Source organism: Grampus griseus (assembly GCF_964374135.1).
Source record: "Grampus griseus genome assembly, chromosome: 14".
Taxonomy (NCBI): domain Eukaryota; kingdom Metazoa; phylum Chordata; class Mammalia; order Artiodactyla; family Delphinidae; genus Grampus; species Grampus griseus.
In genome coordinates, this window is record NC_139008.1 from 44950703 (window position 1) to 44977952 (window position 27250).

The 27250-nt window shown below is 48.2% G+C and overlaps 1 protein-coding gene across 1 annotated transcript in view; it reads left to right on the top strand.

The window, feature by feature from the left end:
* Window positions 1-27250, top strand: part of PYGB (glycogen phosphorylase B) — a 54124-nt gene that overhangs the window by 11469 nt on the left and 15405 nt on the right. The window contains exons 2-9 of the mRNA XM_082670030.1: window positions 7119-7220; window positions 17810-17888; window positions 20063-20166; window positions 23226-23357; window positions 24780-24891; window positions 25184-25266; window positions 26098-26241; window positions 26761-26853. Coding sequence (XP_082526156.1) covers window positions 7119-7220; window positions 17810-17888; window positions 20063-20166; window positions 23226-23357; window positions 24780-24891; window positions 25184-25266; window positions 26098-26241; window positions 26761-26853 — 849 coding nt within the window. The remainder of the gene's footprint in view (window positions 1-7118; window positions 7221-17809; window positions 17889-20062; window positions 20167-23225; window positions 23358-24779; window positions 24892-25183; window positions 25267-26097; window positions 26242-26760; window positions 26854-27250) is intronic.

Genomic DNA, 27250 nt, shown 5'->3' on the forward strand with positions numbered 1-27250 from the left:
TTTGTTACCTTATCAGTGTTTCTTGATATCTTAGATGGGTCTGTGTTTATGGATTTCATGTGGCCCTTGGTAAATGTTGGGTGTCCTTTGTCTGTTGTATTTCCTGTCTGTTCTGTTTTTCTTCTCAGGGTGTAGACCCTGAGCTCCATCTCTGAGTGGAGGGGATTCTTCCTGAGCCAGTTGCTTGCAGCTGGATGATGGGGCAGGGCCTGCTGTGTGCAGCATGGAGGGAGCAGCCCCTCCTGGTTCCCAGTTTTGTGGTGTGTGTGTGTGTGTGTGTGTGTGTGTGTGTGTGTGTGTGCATGCGCACACAGGTGTGAGCGAGTGTGTGCCGTGGGTGTAGACATGTGTGCACGCATGTGAGTGTAAAGTGCTTTGTCCCTTCATTGGCCTCAGAAGGCAGAGACCAGCAGTGGACAGTCACCCTCATCCTTCTCCTGCAGCTTGGTGGTGAAGTGTTACAAGGGGCAGTTTCTGGCTGAGTTCTGCCTCCCTCAGTTTCCACCTCTGTTTTCCTAGGGTCAGTGAGTTTTAGGGAGAAGTGGGTAGAGACATTTTTATCCTACCACCTTTATAAGTGGAAGTATTCTATCTTACATACAATATTTGTTGAGATAAAATTCAGATACCATACAATTTACCCATTTAAAGTATACGGTTTATTCAGTGGTTTTGATATATTCAGAGTTTTGTGCAACCATCACCACCGTCAGTTTTATAACATTTTCCTTACCCCAGAAAGAAACCCCACGCTTTTTAGCTGCTACCCACCCTAAACTCCCCGTCCGCCTGTCTTAGGCAACTACTAATCTACTTTTTGTTCCTGTAGATTTACCTATATTCCATATAAATGGAATCATACAATATGTGGTCTTTTGTGACTGGCTTCTTTCATTTAGCATAATGTTTTCTAGGTTCATTCTCATTGTAGCTTTATCAGTACTTGATTCCTTTTTATGGCCGAATAATATTCCACTGTATGGATATATCACATTTTATTTATCCATTCATAAGTTGGTGGACATCTGAGTTGTTTTCACCTTTTGACTATTAAATACAAGTCTTTTAGTGGACACAGGATTTCATTTCTTTTGGATATATGTCTAGGAGTGGAATTGCTGGGCCAAATGGTAAACTGTTTAACTTTTGAGGACCTGCCAGACTGGTTTCCAGAGTAGCTGTACCGTCTTACATTCTCATCAGCTAGTTTTCAGATCCTTGCTAACCATTTGTTATTATCTGATGGCTTATTAATCATAGTTGTACTAGTGGATGTGAAGTGGCATCTCATTGTGCTTTTGATTTGCATTTCCCTTATGATTCATGACGTTAGTCATCTTTTCATGTGCTTATTGGCAATTTGTATTTTCTTTTTTTTTTTTTGCGGTATGCGGGCCTCTCACTGCTGTGGCCTCTCCTGTCGCGGAGCACAGGCTCCGGATGCGCAGGCTCAGCGGCCATGGTTCACGGGCCCAGCCGCTCCGCGGCATGTGGGATCTTCCCGGACCGGGGCACGAACCCGCGTCCCCTGCATCGGCAGGCGGACTCTCAACCACTGCGCCACCAGGGAAGCCCAATTTGTATTTCCATTGTAGAAATGTCTGTGCAGATCCTTTGCCCAACCTACCGCTGGGCTGTCATTTTATTATTGAATTGTATATATATATTCCTGATACAGATCTCTTACCAGCTATGTGATTTGCAAATATTTTCTCCAAGAAGAACAGAGCTGGAGGTATCATGCTGTGACTACAGTCACAAAGCTACAAAGCTACAGTCATCAAAACAGTATGATACTGCAACCTAAATGTCCACTGACTAATGAACGGGTAAAGAAGATGTGGTACATATATACAATGGAATATTACTCAGCCATAAAAAAGAATGAAATAATACCATTTGCAGCAACATGGGTGGATGTAGAGATTATCATACTAAGTAAAGTAGGTCAGACAGAGAAAGACAAATATCATACGATATCACTTATATGTGGAATCTAAAAAAAATGATACAAATGAACTTATTTACAAAAAGGAAACAGACTCACAAACATAGAAAACACACTTATGGTTAACAAAGGAGTAAGGGGGGTGGGGGAGGGATAAGTTAGGAGTTTGAGATTAACATATACACACTACTACATATAAAATAGATAATCAACAGGGACCTACTGTATAGCACAGGAAACTCTACTGAATATTCTGTAATAACCTATAAGGGAAAAGAGTCTGAAAAAGAATATATATATGTATAACTGAATCACCCTGAAACTAACACAACATTGTAAATCAAGTATACTCCAATAAAAAAACAAAAACAAACAAACTAACAAAAACCAGTATGGTACTGGCGCAAAAACAGACACATAGATCAGTGGAACAGAATAGAGAGCCCAGAAATAAACACACCCACTTAACGGGCAGTTAATCTAGGACATAGGAGGCAACAATATGCAATGGGGAAAAGACAGTCTCTTCAACACGTGGTGCTGGGAAAACTGGGCAGCTACACGTAGAAGAATGAAATTAGATCATTCCCTCACACCACACGCAAAAATAAACTCAAAGTGGATTAATGACCTAACTGTAAGACCAGACACTGTAAAACTCCTAGAGGAAAACATAGGCAGAACACTCTTTGACATAAATTTTAGCAGTTTTTTTTTATCTTAAGGCGAAGGAAACAAAATAAAAAATAAACAAATGGGACCTAATTTAAACTTAAAAGTTTTTTTTGCACAGCAAAGGAAACCATTGACAAAACGAAAGACAAGACCTACTGAATGGGAGAAAATATTTGCAAATGATACGACCAATAAGGGGTTAATATCCAAAATATATAAACAGCTCATACAACTCAATATCAAAAAAAAAAAAACTGATTGGAAAATGGGCAGAAGACCTGAATAATCATTTTTCCAAAGAAGACATACAAATGGCCAACAGGCACGTGAAAAAATGCTCAAAATCACTAATCATCAGAGAAATGCAAATCAAAACCACAATGAGATGTCACCTCATACCTGTCAGAATGGCTATCATCAAAAAGACCATAAATAACAAATGTTGGCAGGAATATGGAAAAGAGGGAACCCTCCTACACTGGGAACGTAAATTGGTGCAACCACTATGGAAAACAGTATGGAGGTTTGTTAAAAAACTCAAAGTGTAACTGCCTTATGACCCAGCAATTCCACTCCTGGGTATATATTCGAAGAAAATGAGAAAACTAATTTGAAAAGATATTTTCACTGTTTACAATAGCCAAGATATGGAAGCAACCTAAGTGACCATCAACAGATGAATGGATAAAGAAGATGTGGTCAATATACACAGTGGAATACTACTCATAAAACAATATACATCCAAAGAAAATGAAAACACTAGTTCAAAAGTATGCACCCCATGTTCATAGCAGCACCTAAGTGTCCGTCAACAGATGAATGGATAAAGAAGATGTGATATGTGTATCACAGTGGCATATTACTCAGCCATAACAAGAAGAATGGATAGACTTGGAGGTATTATATGCTAAGTGAAACAAGTCAGACAGAGAAAGACAGATACTGTATGTTATCACTTATATGTGGAATCTAAAAACTAAAATGAATGAATATAACCAAACAGAAATAGGCTTGAATATACAGAGAACAAACGTGGTTACCAATGGGGAGAGGGAAGAGGGGAGGGGCAAGGTAGGGTAGAGGATTAAGAGGTACGAACCCCTAGGTATAAAATAAATAAGCTACAAGGATATATTGTACAGCACAGGGAAATTTTTTTTTTTTTTTTTTTTTTTTGCGGTATGTGGGCCTCTCACTGTTGTGGCCTCTCCTGTTGCGGAACATAGGCTCCGGACGCACAGGCTCAGCGGCCATGGCTCACGGGCCTTAGCCGCTCCGCGGCATGTGGGATCTTCCCGGACCGGAGCACATGTCCCCTGCATCAGCAGGCGGACTCTCAACCACTGCGCCACCAGGGAAGCCCAGGGAAATATTTTATAATAACTTTAAATGGAGTATAATCTATCAAAATTGTGAATCATTATGTTGTACACCTAAAACTAATATAATATTGTAAATCAACGATACTTCAATTAAAAAACATTTCCTCCTTTTTGTGGGTTGTCTTTTTTACTTTCTTAATTGTATCAAATGTTTTAAATGTTGATGAAGTCCAGTTTATCTGTTTTTTCACTTGTGCTTTTGATGTCATGTCAGAAGAAACCATTGCCTAATCCAGGGTCACAAAGAGTTACCCCTGTGTTTTCTCCTAAGAGTTTTATCGTTTTGCCCTTACGTTTATGTTCTTGATCCATTTTGAATTAATTTTTTGCATATGGTATGAAAGAGGAGTCCAACTTTATTCGTTTGCTTCTGGATATCCAGTTGTCCTTTTGTTGAAAAGACTGTTCTTCCCTACAGAATTATCTGGGCACTCCTGCTGGAAATCAGTTGGCCATAAATGTGAGGGTTTATTCTGGACTCTCTGTGCTATTCCATTGCTCTGTGTGTCCTTCTTTATGCCAGTGTAGTCTCACTGACAGTAGTTTTGTAGTAAGGTTTGAGACGTGTGTGAGTCCTCCACTTCTGTTTTCTTTTTCAAGATTGTTTTGACTATTCCAGACCCCTTGCATTTCCATCTGAATGCTAGCATCAGCTTGTCACTCTGCAAGGAAGCCAGCTGGAATGTTGACAGGGATTGTGTTGAATTTGTGGATCATTTTGGGATTATTGCCATCTTCACGGCATTAGACCTTCCAATCCATTGACATGGGATGTCTCTCCGTGTACATAGGTCCCCTGTCTGTGTGTTTTGCAAGTTGGGAGCCTCTTTCTACCTGGCCCATCCTTTCAGGCTGCTTCTTGGTTCTGAGGAGAGTAGGTTAAGAACAACTACAGTGAAGTGTGAAGTGATGGTGTGAATGCTGCTGGAAAAACCCAAAGGGCAGCACCACTAAAACGGCTGTTGGCTGGCAGATGGTCACCAGGTTTGCTCAGATGTTTCTGGTCAGCTGCTGGTCAGAATTCTAAACAAGGTATAAGAAAGCGCCTTCAGCGTGTCTCTGCCCACATGGTAGGTTCCAAAGCTGCTGGTACGGGGCTCAGCAGGTCGCCCTCTGCAGGTGTCTCCTTGAAGTGCACAGGCCCCAGCAGCCCTCTCGCCACCCGAGGAGAAGGAATCCAGGCCTTTCTTCTCCCTGCATTCTGCAGCCCATAGGGAAATAGATTTTTTAGATTGCATATTTTGGAAATTTTATAGGAAAGGTAAAACCGTAGCGCCGCCAGCGCTCTCCCGTGGATTCACACCTGAGACCAAGACGTGCTCTCTCATCATCGTGCACGTGCACAGCTCACAGACACACACCTTTTCAAGGCCTGGTTTTGCTCTTTTACGTTTTACTTAGAGGCAATATTAGGTTGACAGAGGGTTGCAAAAAGAGTGTAGCATGCCCACGTGCCCTTCACGGCTGCCCCCAATGGTAACATCCTGAGTGACCACAGCACAGGTATCAAAACTAAGAAGTTAGCGCTGGCTCAGCACTTCCTGTCAGTTCTTCCTCTGATGGCCTTTCTCCGTCCCGGACCTAATCCAGGGTCCTCAGGGCATTTAGTTGTCCTGTTTCCTTAGTCTTCTATCTGCAGTGGTTGTTGGTCTTTCCTTGTCCACTGTGATCTTGACAGATCTGACGGATGCTGGTCAGGCAGTTCCACAGATGTCCATAACTTTGGGTCTGACCGATGCTTCTCACCGTCAGTCTGGGGTTGGGAGTTTTGGAAAGAAAACCGTGGAGGCGAGGTCCCCTTCTCATGACAGCATATCACCCGACCTGTTCCTGGGGAAGTTAACCTTGATCATGTGGGGAAGGTATCATCACAATCCAAAATTGTGAATTTGCAGTTTTCCCTTTCCAGACTATTTGTCGGAAGGGAGTTGCCATGACCAGCCCACCCTCAGCGGGAGGGGGTTGAGTACCACACCACCTCCTGGAGTGAAGGCTATCAGAGAATTGGGGGGCATCTGCTAAAACCACCACGGCGATTAAGATTATGTGGGGGGAGACACTTGGAGGGCTGTGCAGAATATCCAGTCAGTCCCTAGAGCCACGGTGGTCACCTGCGCAGCTGTTCCTGTGCTGTTCTCATGGTGGTTTTCCATTCCTCCCCTTCCTTCTGCGTTTATTAATCAGAATTCTTCTGTAGGGAAGCGTTTTTCCCTTCTCTCATCAAGGCCTTACTCTTCTTTTTTTTTTTGAGCGTTCTAGTTTTATTTTATTTTATTCTTTTAGCCGTGCTGTGCGGCATGAGGGATCCCAACCAGGGACCGAATCCGTGCCCCCTGTATTGGGAGCGTGGAGCCTTAACCACTGGACCTCCAGGGAAGTCCCAAGGCCTTACCCTTGACAGCTGGAGGCAGCATGGAGCCCTGTATGAGAGCAGGACTCTGCGGGCCAGATCTCAGCTCTGCCACCGCCTCCCGTGGCCCATTGGGTGGTCGTGTGGGCAGGTGGCACCAGGCGCGGGAAGTGTTGAACCCTGTGTGGCCCCCAGCGAGTGTTGGTGGTCGTCACCTCGTTTACATGGAGGTTTACCTCTCAGTCCCCCAAAGCCAGCAAACAGTCAGCAGGTGGAAGTAGACGTGTCCATCCATCTATCCCGTTGTGTTGACCGTGCCGTTTGCACTGAGTACTTAGTGCAGGTATCAGAAGCTGTTCATCCTGCAGGGCTGCTTCACCCCATGTGAGCGATACGGTCTCCTCCTCAAGGGCGTGGCTGGGAAGAGGCCCCGCCAAGCTCAGACCTGGCTCTGTCTGTCCTGGGAGTCTGTTCCCCACGACTGCCCCTCCCTGCCTCCCTACCTCAGGCAGTGGTTCGTTTCCATCCCCTTGGGGACTCCAGAAGGGCAGTGAACAGACTACTTTCGAAGGGCCCCCACTACGGGGCTGCCCCTGGAAAGCTGAGGTTGGCCAAGGCTGAAGGGAGTGAGCCCATTTTAGGGATGTGCAGGTAAGTGCAGGGTTGACTGAGCGAAACCCCTAAGAAGGTCTTCCCGGCACCGGACTCTTCTCGTGTGTGGGGTGGAATGCACAGTCTAAGATGCTTCCTTTTGCTTCCTCAGCGCATCTACTATCTTTCCTTGGAATTCTACATGGGCCGCACACTACAGAACACGATGGTGAACCTGGGCCTTCAGAACGCCTGTGACGAAGCCATCTATCAGGTATGGGTCCTTGGGGACAGGATGCTAGGTGGCCTCTCGTGGGCACTGAGTCTTAATCCAGGCCCTGCAGAGGTGAGCGCTGCCATCTGGGACGGGAGAAATGGCTCGGGCGTCGGGGAGAATGGGTTGGTGGGCGACACTCCTGCTCAAGGGGAGAAAGCACAAGTGGATGGGAGCTAATGCATTGGAGGGCAAGGACTGGGTGCGTCCTGATGCCAAGGCTTGACGCTTCTAGACCTTTGCACTCCATACCCCAACCCCAGGCGGGTTTACCACGTGGCAGAAATGGCTGGTATCGTCCCATTTCTCTCCACTTTATTGAGCCAGTGACCCACCGCCAGCTCCCCTCCCCCACCCCAAGCCACTGGTCCTGCCGTCTAGTTATAAAATTGCCCTTTCTCCCCTACTCAGAGTAAACACTGCCTGTGCCTGAGCTTCATCTTTGACAGCTGTTCACTCAGAGGCCTCCCCCTTTCACGGTTGATTTGCAGTTTTAGGGCAGAGCTGGAATAGGCCGTGTCTGTTTACTGTGTGTGTACCCCCTCTGTGGACACTGTCTCCCTCCCGCGCCGGACGCTCAGTGTAGGATTTCTAGAGTGTGAATGGGCAGCACCCCTGCCCTTTGCACGTATGTGAAGGGTCCTCACCAGAGTCGTTCCTTCCCCCAGCACCTGCCCCTGCCTTTGCTTTTGTTTGGTTTTGGTGTTGGGGTGGAAGGTGCTCTGGGGGCTTTGTTGGAAGCAGGGTGGTGTGAGCCTCCTGTGGCTGTCAGGTCCTGACATCACAGGGGCTCCTGTCTCCCCTCCAGGACTTAGGGGAGCCAAGCATCTGGGACAAGTAGTTTCAGTTGGCACAATAAAAACTTGGAAAAATAATTGACTCCCCCAAATAGGAACCTTAGGCTCACAGTTATCTAAAAAGATGGAGGTTATCCTCCCAGGTGATTTGTCATTTGAGTTTCATTTACTGACTGTGAATGTTAGAACATGTCTATAAGGACCACAGAACGGTGGAGTTTACAGTCGTATAAAGCATTTCAGTTTTTGAAACATTTTCTCTGTATATTTCTTACAGGTAGTAAATATTTTAGGGAATGTTTATACCATAAATATGGATTATCTGTTTATAATGTTTTTAAAATATTTACTTAAAGTGGTTGTTTATTATTCCTGAAGCCAATTTTTTTTTTTTTTTTTTGGTCGCACTGCAGGCTTGTGGGATCTTAGTTCCCCGACCAAGGATTGAACCCTGGCTCTTGGCAAGGAGATCACAGAGTCTTAATCACTGGATCACCAGGGAATTCCCTGTTTATAATTTTCACTACACAAATAAGATGTTAATTATAGAAACTTAGAAAACACAAGGAGGCATATATCTTTCTAAACATTGTACATTTTTTTCCCCTAAAAATGGTATTTCACTTGCCATTTGGCTTTTAACTAAGCTTGTGTTTGAAAAGTTTCCATGATGACAGAACTTGAGCATCTTCAGGCACACGTTTGCCTGGCCTTCCTTCCAGGCACAAGGCGGGTACCAGACGCCGTGGGTGGGACTGTCAGTGATGCAGGGCTGGAGGCCGCCTCCCTCCAGGCTCCCCAGTTACAGTGCAGTGTCAAAAATAAAACATGCTGCCGCTGCATCACCCAGGGCTAGTTCTGGGAGCGGGTTGCACTAAAAACTAGAAATTCAGAAGAAGCCAGTGTCTCCTGATTGAGCTATCAAGGACACGTTTAAAATTTTTTTATTGTAGAAAACTTTATATATGGAAATTGAGTGACTGTTACGATGAACTTCTTCCACATACCATCACCTGGCTTCGCCAGTCCGTAAGCCCAAGTCCTGGCCGGTCTTGTTTCCCTTATGCCCCCACCACTCCCAGATTGTTTAAGCCAATGTCAAATATAATATTTCACTTGTAAATATTTCAATGGATATTTTTAAAGATAGGGTCATACCATTATGACCTGTAAAATAGTAACAATTCTGTAATATCAGTTTTTCAGGCAGTGTACGAATTTCTCTGATCGCCTTAAAAGTTTTTTAAATAGTATGTTCAGAAACTTAGTTGCATCTGTGCAACTATGAGCATAATCTATGAGCGTTTCCTCTTTTTTAATTTGTCTGCCTTGCAGTGTATTTGTTGAAACTGGGTTTGTTCTGTAGAGTGTCCCCAGCTTGTGTTTAACCTGCTGCTTTGTCCAAAGGATGTCTCAGCACTTCTACTCAACACTGTACTGATGGAGCTGGGACATTTAGCCAAGAAAATGAAATAAGAGGTATCCAGATTGGAAAGGAAGAAGGGAGGCTATCTCTACTTATAGATGACATGACCTAGAAAATCCCAAGAATTCTAGTAAAAATGTATTAGTACAAATGAATGGGTTCGGCAGAGTTGCAGGATAAAGATCAATATACAGAAATCAGTTGTATTTTTATATACCTGCAATGAACAATCCTAAAATGAAATTAAGAAAACAATTCCATTTAAAATAGCATCAAAAATAATAAAATACCTAGGAACAAATTTCCAAAAGAGACACAGACTTATGTTCTGAAAACTATAAAACATTGTTGAGAGAAAGAAAACCTAAAAATGGAAAGACATCCCCTGTTAATGGCTTGGAAGACTTAATGTTAAGATTGCAGGGACTTCCCCGGTGACACAGTGGTTAAGAATCCACCTGCCAGTGCAGGGGACACGGGTTTGATCCCTGGTCTGGGAAGATCCCACATGCCGTGGAGCAGCTAAGCTCGCGAGCCACAGCTCCTGAGCCTGTGTGTCACAACTACTGAGGCCCATGTGCCCTAGAACCCAGGCACTGCACCTACTGAGCCCATGTGCCGTAACTACTGAAGCCCACGTACTCTAGGGCCCACGTGCTGCAACTACTGAAGCCCGCGTGCCTAGAGCCCGTGCTTTGCCACAAGAGAAGCCACCGCACCACAACGAAGATTAGCCCCCGCTCACCGCAACTAGAGAAAGCCCACGTGCAGCAACAAAGACCCACGCGGCCAAAGAAATAAAGATTGCGAGACTCCCCAGACTGATCTAGACTCATTGCCGTCCCCAGTAAAATTCCATTTGGCTTCTTTGCAGAGATTGACAAGCTGATTTTAAAATCCAGGTGCAGATGCAACAGATCAGGATTAATTAAAACATCTTGAGAAAGAAGAACAAAGTTGGAGGACTCACATTTCCAATTTCAAAACTCACTACAAAGCTACAGGTGTGGTCCTGGCATAAGGACAGACAAAGCAGTGGGATAAAATTGAGAATCAAGAAATAAACCCTCACATTTATAATTGATTTTTTTTCCAATTAAAAAAAATTGAGATAAAATACACATAATGTAAATTTACCATATTAATTGTTTTTAAGTGTACAGTTCAGTGGTATTAAGTACATTTATATCATTGTGCCACCGTCACTACCGTCCATCTCCAGAACTCTTTCATCTTGTAAAACTGAGACTCTATATCCATTATATACTACCTCCCCATTCTCCCCTTCTCCCAGCCCTTGACCACCACCATCCTACTTTCTGTCTCTGAATTTGGTACTCTGGGTACCTCACATAAGTGAAAACATACAATATTTGTCGTTCTGTGACTGGCTTAATATCTCCAGGGCTCATCTGTGTTGTAGCATATGTCAGAATCTTTTTCAGGCTGGATGAATAATAGTCCACTGTATGTATATACCACATTTTGTTTATCCATTCATCTGTCCTTGGACATTTGGATTGCTTCAACCTTTTAGCTACTGTGAATAATGCTGTTAAGCATGAGTATACAAATATCTCTTCAAAGCCCTGCTTTCAGTTCTTGTGTGTGTATATATAGAAGTGGGATTGCTGGGTCATAAGGTGATTCTGTTTCGCTTTTTGAGGGATCACCATACTGTCTTCCAGAGCAGCTGCACCCCTTTATATTCTCACAGTGTAAAAGATTCCAGTTTCTCCACATCCTCACAAACACTTATCATTTTATTTATTTCTTTTTTTTTAATAGTAGCCATTCTAATGGGTGTGAGGTGATATCTCATTGTGATTTTAATTAACATTTCCTTAAAGATTAGTGATGTTGAGTGTCTTTTCACGTGCTTATTGGCCATCTGTATGTCTTCTTTTGGAGAAATGTCTATTCAAGTACTTTGTCCATTATTGAACTGGGTTGCTTGGTGTTTTTATTGTTGAGTTTTAGGAGTTCTCTATCTATTCTGTATATTAATCCCTTATCAGATATGTAGTTTGTGCAGATATTTTCTCTGATTCTGTGGGTTGCCTTTTCACTCTTGTTGATAATGTCTTTTTTAAAAAAATTATTTAATATTTATTTAGGGACTTCCCTGGTGGTCCAGTGGGTAAGACTCTGCGCTCCCAATGCAGGGGGCCTGGGTTCTATCCCTGGTCGGGGAACTAAATTCTTCATGCATGATGCAACTAAGAGTCTGCATGCTGCAACTAAAAAGATCCCGCATGCTGGAACTAAAGATCCCTCATGCCACAATGAAGATCCCTCGTGCCACAACTAAGACCCGGCACAGCCAAAATAAATAAATTAATTAATTTTAAAAATGGTTAAGATAGTAGGTTTTTTAAAAATTATTTATTTATTTGGCTGTGCTGGGCCTTAGATGCGGCATGCGGGATCATTGTTGCCACGTGCAGGATCTTCGTTACAGCATGCGAGATCTTTAGTTAAGGCATGCGGGACCTAGTTCCCTGACCAGGGGTCGAACGTGGGGCCCCTGCATTAGGAGCGCGGAGTCTTAACCACTGGAACACCAGGGAAGTTGCGATAATGTCTTTTGATGCACAAAAGGTTTTAATTTTCATGAAGTCCCGTTTTATTTTGTTGCCTGTGCTTTTTTTTTTAATAAAAATTTTTGCATTATTATTATTTTTTATTTATTTTTTTTGGCCGCACCGTGCGGCATGTGGGATCTTAGTTCCCCGACTAGGGATTGAACCCACACACCCTGCATTGGAAGTGCGGAGTCTTAACCACTGGACCGCCAGGGAAGTCCCCGTTGCCTGTGGTTTTGGTGTCATATATGGTCAACTGATTGTTTTTTTTAAAGGAAAAGTGTACCAAAACAATTCAATAGAGAAAGAATAAATAAACGGTGCTAAGATGCTTAGACATCTCCTTGCAAATGAATGAAGTTGGATCCCTACCTCACACTACATATAAAATTAACTCAAAGTGGATCAGAGACCTAAGTGTAAGAGCTAAAAATATAAAATTCTTAGAAAAATATATACAAGTACATCTTCATGATTTGGCAATGGGTTCTTAGAAATGACACCAAAAGTACAAGCAGCAAAAGAAAAAAATAGGTAAATTGGACAAAGGACATCAAAGGGCATAATGAAGAAAGTTAAAAGACAATCTACAGGGCTTCCCTGGTGGCGCAGTGGTTGAGAGTCCGCCTGCCAATGCAGGGAACACGGGTTTGTGCCCCGGTCCGGGAAGATCCCACATGCCGCGGAGCAGCTGGGCCCGTGAGCCATGGCCGCTGAGCCTGCGCCTCCGGAGCCTGTGCTCCGCAACGGGAGAGGCCACAACAGTGAGAAGCCCGCGTATTGGGGAAAAAAAAAAAAAAAAAAAAGGCAATCTACAAAATGGGAGAAAATATTTGTAAATTATAAATCTGATAAGGGTCTAGTATCCAGAATGTATTAAGAACTCTTACATCCAAATAACAGAACGACAGACAGAAAAGTTGCTCAGCGTCATTAATCATCAGGGACATGCAAATCAAAACCACAGTGAAATACTACTTCACACCGACTAGAATGGCTGTAATCATAAAGACAGAGAACAAGTGTTGGTGAGGATATGGAGAAACTGGAACCCTCATATGCTGCTATGTTGAGAAGCTAGTGTATTAAATTAAGAATATGCAAATTATGCCAGCTGAAAGAGGAGGCACAAGCCACCCACGTGGGGTCGGCATCCATGCTCCCACTTTGGGGAAAGACACACCCTGGGATCACTTTGATTGAAGGTGCAGTTGCAATACACCCACATGCAGTAGGTAAAGTCACAAGACTTGTTGCTTACAGAAATGGGGGTTGGGGGGAAGAGCAGTCCTCTGTCACAGGTTGCCAGCAAGCAGGAGATAGAGAGCAGGGCAGTAAGCACTTAGTACTTACAAGGTGGTTTCAGGCCCAATTCTAAGTGGTTATTTTAAAAGGTTATTTTTTACTGGGAAAAGCAAAGTGGGAACGTGGGTTGGCAATCCTCAGCTTGAGTCCTTATCTAAATGTCCAGACTCTGAATGTGAGCAGGGCTGTCATACTGTAAAATGCCGAGGCAGCAACTCATCATCACATCTGGTAGGAAAGTAAAATGGTGGAGCCACTTTGGAAAATAGTCTGGCAACTACTCAAAAGGTTAAGCATAGAATTACCGCGTAACCCAGCAATTCCGCTCCAAGGGTTATATTGAGAAAAATGAAAACATACTTCTAGTGGGGGGGGGGAGGGATAAATCAGGAGTTTGGGATGAACATACACACACTACTGTACATAAGATAGATAACCAACCACGACCTACTGTATAGCACAGGGAACTCTACTCAATATTCTGTGATAACCTATATGAGGAAAGAATCTAAAAAAGAGTGAATATATGTATAACTGAATCAGTTTGCTGTATAACTGAAACTAACACAACATTGTAAATCAACTATACACAAATAAATTAAAATTTAAAAAAAAGAGGGCTTCCCTGGTGGCGCAGTGGTTGAGAGTCTGTCTGCTGATGCAGGGGACGTGGGTTCGTGCCCCGGTCCGGGAGGATCCCACGTGCCGCGGAGCGGCTGGGCCCGTGAGCCATGGCCGCTGAGCCTGCATGTCCGGAGCCTGTGCTCCACAATGGGAGAGGCCACGACAGTAAGAGGCCCGCGTACCGCAAAAAAAAAAACAAACAAAAAAAGAAAGCATACATCTATACAAAAAATTGTACATGAATGTTCATAGCAGCATTATTCATAATAGCCAAAAGGTGAATACAACCAGGTGTCTTTCAATGTGGCATGGCCATACAGCGGACTGCTACACTGTGATAAAAGTACTGACACAGGCTACAACATGGATAAACCCGGACAATAGTATTCTAATTGTAAGGAGCCAGATACAAAAGGCCGCATATTGTATGTCTCCATTTACAAGAAATGTCCAGAACAGGCAAGTTTATACAAACAAAAAGTAGAAAAATGAGGGAGGGGGAAATAGGGAGTGACTGCTACTGAGTAGGGGGTTTCTTTCTGGGGGGATGAAGTTCTACAACTGGATAGTGGTGATAGTTGTACAGCTTTGTGAATATGCTAAAAACCATCAACTTGTTCGCTTTTGTGGTCTGTGGGTTATGACTCAATAAGAAAAAGTCAGGTTGTTAAGAGAGCTCTGTTGTGCTCAGTTTCCGTCTTTGGTTCCGAAGCCCACTTTAGGAAGGTTTTTTTTTTTTCCTTTATTATTATTTATTTATTTATTTGGTTGCGCCGGGTCTTAATTGTGGCTGGCAGGCTCCTTAGTTGTGGCATGCAAACTCTTAGTTGTGACATGCAAACCCTTAGTTACAGCATGCATGTGTGGTCTAGTTCCCTGACCAGGGATCTAACCCGGGACCCCTGCATTGGGAGTGCAGACTCTTCACCACTGCGCCACCAGGGAAGTCCCAGGAAGGTTTCAGACTTTGTGTCAATTAGCTACTTCTGTGCCTCTTCTGAATGCTCTCAAAGTCAAGGCAAAATTTGCCTTCCTAGGCTGAGTTGTGCCTACAACATTCCAGGTAAAAACGTAAAGGAACAAAACATCTTGCCCACATGCACCCTGGGCCTGTCTTCCTTGAGTGTCTGGTCTCTGAGCTAAGAGACATGTCAGGAGTAAGAGGTTCCAGCGTCAGGTTTGGAAAATGTGGCAGTTAAACACGTTTCTTAATGTTGAGCTGGTAACGTGTTATTAGGTACATCCTATAACCCCCACACACCCAACATATTTTGGTGGAGCACACTCTTTGAAATTGCTGTAGGAGTCAGTATTTTGAAATTTCAAATTGGAAATTTGGAAGTCAGTGTTTTGAAATCTTAATCAGATTGTTGTTATGTGTTAACACCACTTGATTTAATAGATACTAAATCATTTCTTTATGACTAATGTTTTTAATTTTCTCACAACTTAGCTTCCACCCTTTGCAGTTTGTCAGATCCTCAAAGTGTGGTCTGGAGACCCCCGGGGTCCCTGAGACCTTTCCAAGGGGTCCTCTGAGTCAGAACTATTTATTCTTATTCGCACGAGTCTATGTACGGTAGGCTTTCCAGGGGCTCTCTGTGTGTGATATCTTAACAGATTGAATGCCATTAAAGAGATATATAAAAATGTAGAACACTGCCACCCTTTTCATTATTTTTTTTGGTTGTTTTTAAAAATGTTATTTTCCATTACTTCAAAAAATTATACTTCAAAAAATTTCTCCATTTTAATTTCTAATTTGATAAATACTGATAGATATAATCTCAATAAACAGTAACTCTTTAGGTCTTCCTGAAATCAAAAAGTTTAGAAACCACTGATCAGGGTAATTAATGAGGGAATTCCCTGGCGGTCCAGTTAGGACTCTGTGCTTTCATTGTGGAGGGTGAGGGTTCAGTCCCTGTTCGGGGAACTAAGATCCCACAAGCCATGTGGCATAGCCAAAAAAAAAAAAAAAAAAAGTAATTAATAAGCAATTTGTCAAGTTTAATACACTAAAGCCAGATTAATGGCTTTATCTCAATTATCCTAATTGAGAGCCTTAAGATCTGCATTCTTTTATTTATTTGTTTGTTTATTTATTTTTGGCTGCGGTGGGTCTTCATTGCTGCGCTGGCGTTTTCTCGTTGTGCTGAGCGGGGGCTACTCTTCATTGCGGTGCTTGGGCTACTCATTGCAGTGGCTTCTCTTCTTGCAGAACATGGGCTCTAGGCTTGCAGGCTTCAGTAGTTGTGACACGCAGGCTCCGTAGTTGTGGCGCACGGGCTTAGTTGCTCCGTAGCATGTGGGATCTTCCCAGACCAGGGCTCGAACCTGTGTCCCCTGTGTTGGCAGACGGATTCTTAATCACTGCGCCACCAGGGAAGCCCCAAGATCTGCATTTTTGAATGGTTTTAAATCAGGTGCTTTCTCTCATGTTTAACGTACCATATCTGTTTCACAAGATTGTTTGAATGCAGTTGAAATAGATAGGAAAAGTGCTTTTAGGTTTTGGCTTTAAAAGATGTCATGTAGGGCCTCCCCAGTGGCGCAGTGGTTGAGAGTCTGCCTGCCGATGCAGGGGACACGGGTTCGTGCCCAGGTCTGGGAAGATCCCAAATGCCGCGGAGCAGCTGGGCCCGTGAGCCATGGCCGCTGAGCCTGCGCGTCCGGAGCCTGTGCTCCTCAACGGGAGAGGCCACAACAGTGAGACGCCCGCGTACTGCAAAAAAAAAAAAAAAAAAGATGTCATGTAAATATCATTAGACTGTGGGAAAGTAGAGAGTTACTAAAAGCATTGGCTTCTTTTTAGGATACGTGTTATAATCTGTCCACTATAAGTAGGTTAATAACGCGGCAGTCAGTATCTCTGGCTATTAAACCACGTCTCATTTGGATTGTTAATTCTTAAGTCATTCGGCAGCTTTTGAAATACCTGGAAGCTTTCATTTTCATGCATTGATTATACACCACATTTTTTAAAAATTGAAGTATACTTGGTTTATAATGTTGTGTTAGTTTCAGGTGTACAGCAAAGTGACTCAGTTTTATTTTTTTTCAATTATTTTCCATTATAGGTTATTACAAGATATTGAATATAGTTCCCTGTGCTACACAGTAAATCCTTGTTGTTTATTTTATATATGGTAGCGTGCATCTGTTAATCCCGTACTCCTAATTTATCCCTCCCCACTTTCCCCTTTGATAACCATAAGTTTGTTTTCTATTTCTGTGAGTCTGTTCCTGTTTTATAAATATGTTCATTTGTACTATTTTTTAGATTCCATGTATAAGTGATATCATATAATAGTTGTCTTTCTCTGTCTGGCTTACTTCACTTAGTATGATAATCTCTGGGTCCATCCATGTTGCTGCAAATGGCATTATTTCATTCTTTTTTATGGCTGAGTAATATTCCATAGTAGATTATATACCACATCTTCTTCATCTGTTGATGGACATTTAGGTTGCTTCCATGTCTTGACTGTTGTGAATAGTGTTGAAATGAACATTGGAATGCATGTGTCTTTTCCAATTAGAGTTTTTTTCAGATATATGCCCAGGAGTGGGATTGCTGGATCATATGGTGACTCTATATTTAGTTTTTTGAAGAACCTCCAGACTGTTTTCCACAGTGGCTGCACCAATTTACATTCCCACCAACAGTGGAGGAGGGTCCCCTTTCTCCGCATCCTAACACCAGATTTTAATGTTGGATTTGCAAGTCTAAAAGAAGGCAGACTCTAACCTTTGATTGATATAAGCTCATAAGATTTAAATATCTTTCTACCTATCGCTGAGGGAAAATATTAAGTAATATTAAAATGTTACCTCTGTTTTTATTCACAGCTGGGGCTAGACTTGGAAGAACTGGAGGAAATAGAAGAGGATGCCGGCCTGGGGAACGGAGGCTTGGGGAGGCTGGCAGGTAACCCCAGGCTCCTGTCCAGGACAGACCTTTCCTGACACGGTGCCTTGGTCAGAGAGCAGCACGTGGCAAGGCCAAGATCAGCCATGCTCCCAGCACTGGTCCGTGGGGATAGATTGGTCCCTCAGAGTGGATGGGACAGTGTGTCCTCTGGGTCAAAATCTTTGCCACCAGTAGGGGAAAAAAATGCAAATTATATATTCTCTTTCACACAAAGGGCGCTTCATAATTATGGTGACCAGGCTTGCCAGTATTGGGGAACTGGTGCCAGGAGGGGTTTGCAATATACCAACCACCTCCACAGCCAGTAACTGGGAGAAAGACAGAGGACTAGAAACACACACGCACAATTTATGAATGTAGCCCAGCGTAAAGCAACTGTTCCTGCTTTACTGCAGTAAACGGATTGCTCTAAAATAGCAGAGCTGTTTCTCTGGGAGCTACTGCTCCTTTGGGCCACCCTATTTGAGAATATACCCAGTTTGAAGTTTGTGGGGGTTTTTTCTGTTTTAATTATTTTCGCCAGCCTTTATGAGGGGGAAGGAGCTGGGTTAAGAACTTGGAAGTGGAAACAGCAGTCACAGTGAGATTTGATGTCACTGTGTCCTTCAAGGCTTTTGGGCACAGTGCTTCTGGAGCAGAGATGATCAAGTTCTGTGCTGCCCTTGTGTGTACGGGGCCCTAAAGTGATACACTTTGCATTACTGCCCCTTTTGAGAGCTGTCATTTTGTAAAGGGAACAAATGCCCTAAAATTTATCTGGGTGAGTTGTGTGTATGTGTTTATGTTTTCAGAATTTAAGTTAAATTCTTCAGAAATTATAAGCGCAACGTATGTTTCTGTCCAACACAGCAGCACCCGGCTCTAGGTTAACCCTCGGCCAGGCGTGCCCCGCCTCCAGGGGAAAGGCCGTGTGTGCCCCACTGGCGGGTGTGGGCTCTGTGTGGCCTGCGAAGGTGAGGTCACACGCACCACGCTAAGCCGTCGCTTCCCGCTGCAGACGGCGTTACAGCGTCCAGGCCGGCAGGCAGAGGGCAGCCCCTCGGGCTTCGGTCCCCTTCGCCCTGACGGCATTCCGTTCAGCGTGGTCATCTCCCCACTTAGTCCTTGCTCAGTCAGTAAAAACTGAAGTAAAAACCCAAGGTCTAGCGAAGCTCCAGGCCGCCCGCCCTGAGGCCGGCGTGTCAGCTCGTGTGCCGTTCCCGCCCCCACGGGTCCTCAGGCCGCATCAGGCTGCTTCGCGTCCACTCCAGGCACCTTTCCTGCCACGGGGCGGCGCCACCGGCCTTCCCCCTGGACTCGTCTGGGCCCCTCTGCTTCCACGGCTCCCCTCGCCGTGCAGACCCGGGACACCCCCAGCCTGCGGTAGCTCGTGTGCGGCGTCCCTCCCGCGAGAATGATTTCCTCAGAGCGAGAGCCCAGGCCTTAGTTTGTGGGTCTTCTTGTTGCTCCTCAGCAGAGGGCCTGACACCCCCAGGTCTCTGCATGTTTGGTAAATTGGCATGTGTCTTATGTGCTGGTGTTTCGTCGTTAAAATTTTGTGTTCTTTTTAATCCACAAGTTTAATGAGGCTGCCTTCTGAATCTTTAATCAAATCATGGTGGTTTGCTTTCAAGACGTTTTGATCGGAGCAAGGGCTCCATTTGGCGGCCCCTTCCGGGGGCCCTGGTGGCACTTTGGCACCTGGGTATTTGGTGCTGTGGGGGCTGAAATGTACATTTGCAGGCCCCACTTCTGTGCCCTCTTTACCAGTATGTGGGCAGATGTTTTGTGATGTTGCTTGGATTTCAAGTAGAACGTGTGAGGGTGGGGCCTGCAGCCTGAGTGAGGGTCCCTAGGAGAACGTTGGCAGGAGGGGACAGTGTGTTGAGATGAGCTGAGTTTGGCAGTGTCCTCCGTGGGATTCGTCCCTCTTCCCACACCCCCAGGTAGCCCCCGTGTTGATGTTGTCTTGTTCTGGCCCCGGGCTCTCAGGCCGAAGGGCATCAGAGTGGGGTTCCATTTTCCTTTTCATGAGACCTGAAGGTGACCGGTCACCACTGGGCCACTGCCTGATGCCCTGGGGGCCGGCCCTCCGGCGCCTACTTGACTTGGCGTCTGGGCCTTGGCTCCAGAGGCCTTGGGTCTACTGATCGTCTTCGATCCCAAGAAGTTCTTTGTGTTTGGACTTTCAGCCTGCTTCCTTGACTCGATGGCCACCTTGGGCCTGGCGGCGTACGGCTATGGAATCCGCTATGAGTTTGGGATTTTCAACCAGAAGATCGTCAATGGCTGGCAGGTGGGTGCGATTTCCTTCCTTTGCTCACTTGCGGCTCTCGTGCGCATGAGAAAATAGCCAGGCACCATCAGTTCTGTGTTTGGACTTTCTGCTCCTCCTGGAGAGGCTGCGTGCCGGTCCTCGGCAGGGCAGAGGGGGGCAGGTGGGCAGTGCTGGGAGTTCTGGGCACTCCGTGCTTTCCACATCGTCCCCACGGCCGGCAGTGCCCGTCGCCCACATGTGCTCATTGCACACGGCTTCTGTGTGGCGACAGGACGTCTGGTGGGCTGGGGCCAGAGCCCAGCTGGGCCTCACAGGAGACACTGTGGGTTGAGGACGCCACCAGCTGGTGGTGTTTTCTGTCGTCTCTCACAGAGCAAAGGCACCCCCCAGCCCAACCCCACCGCAGAGGAGGATTGGCCTGGAGTCGCTAGGAGAACAGCTATTGCAGGCTTTGCTCCCACCTGCCCTCGCTGACACCAGCGAGGTGGTGGCGTCCTGTGGGGTTAGGGGCTGGACTCTGCAAAGCAGTGTGGCTCTTAGGAAGAATGAGCCTCAATTCTAAAGCGTCAGGCAGAGAAGTAACACGGTCAAGACCCTGCTGGTAAACGGGGAGACTCAAAACGCAGTCCCACCTTCCTTCTCTTAGGGGAGGTGGGCGTTTCCCCTCACTTCGGCATTTCAGAAAGGAAGGCAGCACTCTTCCACTTGGGTGGAGAATAGTTTAAATAATTTGGGGTCTAAAAGTCACAGATAAAGCAGGGCTGGAGTTAGGATCAAAAAGCTGGTAACAGGAAAGTCGTACAGTCTGAACGAAGAAGCTAATGATCGGGGTGATGGAAGTGTCCTCTGTCTTGATGGGGTTTGGGTCACACAGGTGTGTGCAATTGTCGGAACTCACCAATGTTGGCCTTAAGATTTATGCATTTCACTGTGCGTCTGTTAACCTAAAAAATAAACACTGTGATGGACTGTCCTTAATGACATGCCTGCTGAAGTGTTCAGGGGAAGAGTGGACAGATGTCTGGGATGAACTGCTCACTTTGAAATGCATCAGAAAAGTAATGGATGGATGGAAGGAGACGTGGTTATCAAGTATAGCAAGATGGAAGCAGTGACAGAGCCTAGGTGGAGGGTGTGCAGTTCACTGTCAATTCCTTGGCATTTCTATGTGTTTGAAAATGCTCATAATAAAACGTTAGCCAAGAAAATTATGGCCAAAAGGAAAAGGAAACAAAACAGATTTGTAGCCACTGGTTAATTTATAGAAATACTCCCTGTGACCTTGAAAGGAGAAATGCACTTTTCCTCCTGCCACCTTCTGGGTGATTTTAGTCACAGTTCTTTTTGTTCTTTTTTTTTCTTTTTCTTTTTTTTTTTTTTTATTTTTTGGCCACACCTCGCTGTATATGGGATCTTAGTTCCCCAAGCAGGGATCGAACCTGCAACCCCTGCATTGGCAGTGCGGAGTCTTAACCACTGGACCTCCAGGGAATTTCCTAGTCACAGTTATTTATGTGAGTGTTTCTGTCAGATGTGAGCCAGCCTTTGTACATGTGTGGTCTGTGGCCCATTCTAGCTCTTTCGTAGTCGAGGCGATGTGTGTGTTTGTAAGACAGAGACTCTGAGGCTCCTCCCTGGCTGGTGGGTGTTACGGTCGTAAGGAGGAAGGTTTTGGTGGTGGTTTCTGTCTCTGTCTGTTTGACCACAGACACTTCTTCCTTCTGGTTCCCTGTTCCTGTGCCTCTTGCCATCATGCGTAACAATTTAAAGACAGTCCTAGGTTGATAGGCCGGTGGTAAACTTGCCAACTCCCACGCTTCTGTCAAGGGAGCTGCTCAGTCAGAATGCTTTTAGCGGAGTTTAGCTGTAGCACAAGTAAATGTGGGCAGTGGTCACAAAGCAGCATTGGTGGCCAACGGGGGCCACAGACCAGCCTTCCTATCAGAGAAGGGGCTCCAGAAGGGAGACCCCCTTGCCTCATGCACTTGGGAAGATGCTGCTTCTGCAGACAGCTCATTGAACTGCTCTGTGGAGACAGCCAGGCTCTGATGTTGGAATCTCACTAACGTACAGGAGGTCAGAGGCAGGACCCGTCCTGTGATGAGTATCTGCCTGCACCAGGCAGAACAGTCCTGCGGGGAGTTCTGTGGAGATGGGCACAGTGAAGCAGTAACCTCAGCCACGTCACTGTCCTAAAAGCATGACCCAGATGCTCCTTCTGGGGACTTGACTTCCTTCTGTCTGTGACTTGGCCGTCCTGGACGTGTGGTGTAGACAGGGCCATCCTTCTGTGTGTGACTTGGCCGTCCTGGACGTGTGGTGTAGACAGGGCCATCCTTCTGTCTGTGACTTGGCCTTCCTGGACGTGTGGTGTAGACAGGGCCATCCTTCTGTCTCTGTGACTTGGCCTTCCTGGACGTGTGGTATAGACAGGGCCATCCTTCTCTCTGTGACTTGGCCGTCCTGGACGTGTGGTGTAGACAGGGCCATCCTTCTGTCGGTGACTTGGCCGTCCTGGACGTGTGGTGTAGACAGGGCCATCCTTCTGTCTGTGACTTGGCCGTCCTGGACGTGTGGTGTAGACAGGGCCATCCTTCTGTGTGTGACTTGGCCGTCCTGGACGTGTGGTGTAGACAGGGCCATCCTTCTGTCTGTGACTTGGCCATCCTGGACATGTGGTGTAGACAGGGCCATCCTTCTCTCTGTGACTTGGCCGTCCTGGTCAGGTGACGTCACGTGGATGGAGTCATGCTGTGTGTGGACTCTGCGTAACGTCTCGAGGTGCGTTGATGTGCCCCAGGACTTCTTCCTTTTACTGCTGAATTCAAGCAATTCTTAACGTCTTTTTACTTTGATTTATTCTTCTAATTTTATATGAGTTTTTTCTTTAACAGTCCAAAGTGTTCATTTTTAAACAGAGCCTTGACCAGAATTGGAAACCTTTGCGCTGTAAATAGGCCGCAGTTTTGTTTCCGTGCCGGGCAGCATCGTCTGGATGGTGTGGTCATTGCGGGCGGAGGGCAGGGTCTGCCAGTGCCCGGGACCATCTCCCCTGCCCTCACCTGCCGCCCTTCCAGGTGGAGGAGGCGGATGACTGGCTGCGCTACGGGAACCCCTGGGAGAAGGCGCGGCCGGAGTACATGCTGCCCGTGCACTTCTACGGGCGAGTGGAGCACAGCCCCGAGGGCGTGTGCTGGCTGGACACACAGGTACCACGGGCGCTTCTTGGTGGGTGGGGGGCTGAGCACGGGGACCCTCGGCTCCCCTTGGGGCTTCCCTGTGGGACCCACCTCCGCACGCTCGGTCGGGACTGTCCAGACACCAGCTGTGGAGCCACACTCTGTAGTTTAACGGGAGCACGGCACCCCCGGCCCCCAGCTGGGCCCTGGGGGGCCAGGGCAGGAGCACCGAGTGCTTGGCGGAACGCGGTGCCGTACCGGCGGGTGCACACGCGGAGTCCAGCCCGGGCTCAGAGACCGCGGAGGCGGAGGAGAGCTTCTGGGGGTGGGGATGGGTGGTGGTCGCAATACGTAAGAAAGACGCCACCGCAGCAGTGTGGGCAGTAGAGCATAAACAGGGCAAGCCCGTGAGTCACGGGTCAAGTGAGTCATGCAGACTCAAGTCTTAACTGGGGCTCATGGAGCCAGGGCAGGCTGGCGGCCTACGATGCCAGAATAAGTTGGATTTAATTTGGAAAAGCAGAGAAGGGGGTCTGGTTTTCTAGGTGCGTGTGCTTGTAGGTGAATGAAAGGCCTGGAGGCCACTCGGCACCCCAGGCGCCCTGCAGTGAGGGCCTTCCCCTGGGGGACTGGCCGTGGAGAGGGAAGGAGCAGGTTGCAGGTGCTTTGCAGGGCTTGTCAAGGCCAGGCAGGGCTGGGGAGCAGGGCTGCGGGGAGACGGGAAGGGAAGGGTGATACTGGGGCTTTAACCCGGGGCCCTGCCCCATAGTCCTTTGTGGCCATTGGAGCTGCCTTCAGCTTCTGAGGCCGCACACGAAGCACCCCCGGAAGCAGGCCTGAGTGTGAGAAGCCCGTGGGAGGGTCTGCGGTGGAAGTGACCTGAGGCTTGGCCAGAGCAGAGCTGGTGCTTCTGGACAGATGGGGCTTGGGACGGGGGTGGAGGGCAGGTCCGGTGTTTTCTGTCGGGAGGGAGTGTGCAGGCTGCTTTGGTTTTGCTGAAGTTCGAGGTCAAGGCGACAGGAGGAGCCTCGCCGCAGACGTGGGAGATGGTCTGAAATAGCAGCTGTCTGTGGGGAGAGGTTAGGTGAGTCCCGAAATCGCCCACGCAGAGTTGAGTGAGAAGAGGGCAGGTGTGGAGGGGGAGGCCAAGGACACGGGAGGAGGGGCTACCGAGGAGCCAGGTGACAGTCGACTCTGGTGTCGAAAGTAAAGGTAGAGAGGGCCTGGCGTGTGGTCAGGGCCCACCGGAGGCGGCCTCGGGTGCTCCCGGCTCAGGACATGTGCGAGCCGGGGCTGCAGGTGCCAGGGACACGGGGCAGGTTGGGTGTGTTTGAGGAGGAAGGAGCGAAGCCAGAGGAGGGTGGGCCGGTGGGCCGCTTCCTGCGAGGCCGAGCTGCCCCAGCCCGTGGGGGGAGGTGGCCCAGGCCTGGGGACCGTGTCTTCCCTCGGCAGGTGGTGCTGGCCATGCCGTACGACACCCCGGTGCCGGGCTACAAGAACGACACCGTCAACACCATGAGACTGTGGTCCGCCAAGGCGCCCAATGACTTCAAGCTCCATGACTGTGCGTCCCCTCCTGTCCCCATCCGGTGGCTGATCCCAGACCGACCCCGTCTGCACCCACAGCCCACGAGGCTCCCCACTGCGGGAGGGCTGAGGGCAGTTTCCCTGTGAGCCCTGGACTTCCCAGGGACCCCGCGCCGTCCGGAAAGAGCCAGGGGTCTGGGGCGGGGTGTGGGCCGGTCGGCGTAGCAGCTGTGGGACGCCTTCTGCTCGGAAACGCTGTCCTCAGACCGATCAGGGCACATGAGGGCCTCGGCAGGCACGCGGGTCCTGACTCCGCTCTCTGCCCTCAGTCAACGTGGGCGGCTACATCGAGGCGGTCCTGGACCGGAACCTGGCCGAGAACATCTCCAGAGTCCTGTATCCCAACGACAACGTGAGTAGCTGCTGCAGGTGGTCCTCGTCCGCGCCGTTCCTCCAGTGCAGGAAGCACCCCTGCAGGGCTGGGCTCCAGAAGGGCCCCTGTGCTGGCCTCAGGCTTGTCAGGTGAGGCCACGAGAGTGACCTCCTCAGAGTGAGGGCGGCACGGCATCCCTGACGGGGTCCAGGAGCACCTGTGTGCTGTTAGCCCCTCCTTTGCCCTCTGCCCAGGGGAGCTCTTAGGAGGTTCCTGGCCTCACACCTACGCTCCCCATAAGCACACGGCCACCGAGTGCAGGGCCGCGGAGGCCTCAGACCTCACGTCCAGCCGTTTCTGCTCTTCAGCACCTGGTGCCAGCTCCCCAAGAGTTGGTTGGCGCGTTGGCGCGTGGGGCCAGCAGTGCCTATTCTGCAGGGACGCCTTGAGACGCCACGTGGTCATGGTTTGGAACGCTCTTAGCAGGTGTCCCCACTTGTGAGTCAGGGCCTCAGCCACGTGATCCACTGCCACCAAACGAGCCCCTAGGATTTGCCCATCTTTGTGGGTTGTGTGTTTTTCTTATTTTATCAGGGAAATACATGCATGTAGCAGCAAAGGGCCCTGTGCTGAAAGGCTCATAAGAAAATGCCCTCCCCCAGCACCGCCCAGAGATTCCGAACAGGCTCATGCTTCAGGCATGAGGCCTCCTGGAATGTGAGGCACCTGGGAGGTTGCTTTCCTGGCCTCGGCCCCAGCACTGGGGATCGAGGCATTGCACCCCTGGGCCGCACCCCAGCCTGGGCCCTGTCCTGGGTTCGGGGGCCCCAAGGGCCCATGCAGCGGAGGCTGAGCCGGGCATGTCCTCAGTTCTTTGAGGGGAAGGAGCTGCGGTTGAAGCAGGAATACTTCGTGGTGGCCGCCACCCTCCAAGACATCATCCGGCGCTTCAAGTCGTCCAAGTTCGGCTGCCGCGACCCCGTAAGGACCTCCTTCGAGACGTTCCCAGACAAGGTGCGTGTGTAGAGGGCTGAGCGCCGTGCCGGAGACGGGCTGTTCCCGGGCTGGGCCTCCTCCTTCCAGCTGCAGTGGGGGCTGGGCGGGAAGCCGCCCCCCAACCTGGGCCTCCTCGTGCCCGGGGACCAGGCCGCCTTCCTCCTCGACCAGGGCTGCCCTGGGCCTCAGGAGGCGTCGAGGCAGCAGGGAACGCTGTGAAAGGTCCGTCGGGCAAAGCGGCCAGTTTGCAGGCTCAGTTCAGTAATCTGAACACAACCAGCCAGTGTCCGTCAGGCAGGAGCAGCGTTCCAAGGCGGGGAGGGCTCTGGACGCGCGCTGCGGGGCTGGCCTGCGGGTCCTCCACCCTGACCTGCTCCCTGCACCTCCGCGGCTTTCCATGCTGGGTCTGGAGCCCGTGCAGTGCCATCCGCTTCCTGCTGCCAGCCCTATGACCAGGCTCCTCGGGGCGGGCAGCCGAGGACCCCGGTTCTGCACACACAGGCAAGGGACTGAGGGGGTCACCCCGTGTAAACGCAGGTGGCCATCCAGCTGAATGACACCCACCCGGCCTTGGCCATCCCTGAGCTCATGCGGATCCTGGTGGACGTGGAGAAGGTGGACTGGGACAAGGTGAGCACCGGGGGCCCGAGCACAGTGTCCCCAAACACCTGGCACGGGGTGACCTCCCCGCCTCTCCCGACAGCAGGGGTGAGTACTGAGCTGGTCCACAGAGGGAGGCCTCTCTGGTGGCCCCGGGAGAACAGAAGGAAGTTGTCCTGGGAAGACGGGGCTGTGGGGAGAAGGACGTTCCAGGAGCGGGTCTGGGGTTTCTCCCAAGGGCAGGGCACAGTGAGTGGGCGCAGCAGTTTAAGGGCCAGAGAAGGGTGGTGTTCTGGAAGACAAGAAAAGGATTCTGACACTTCTGAGAGCTTCTCACCTATATTTTTTCATCTTAGAATCGTGGCGAAAAACCCAGACGGGTTCGGTTTAAAGAAATACGTCGTTCACACAAATTTATAGGCTCGTT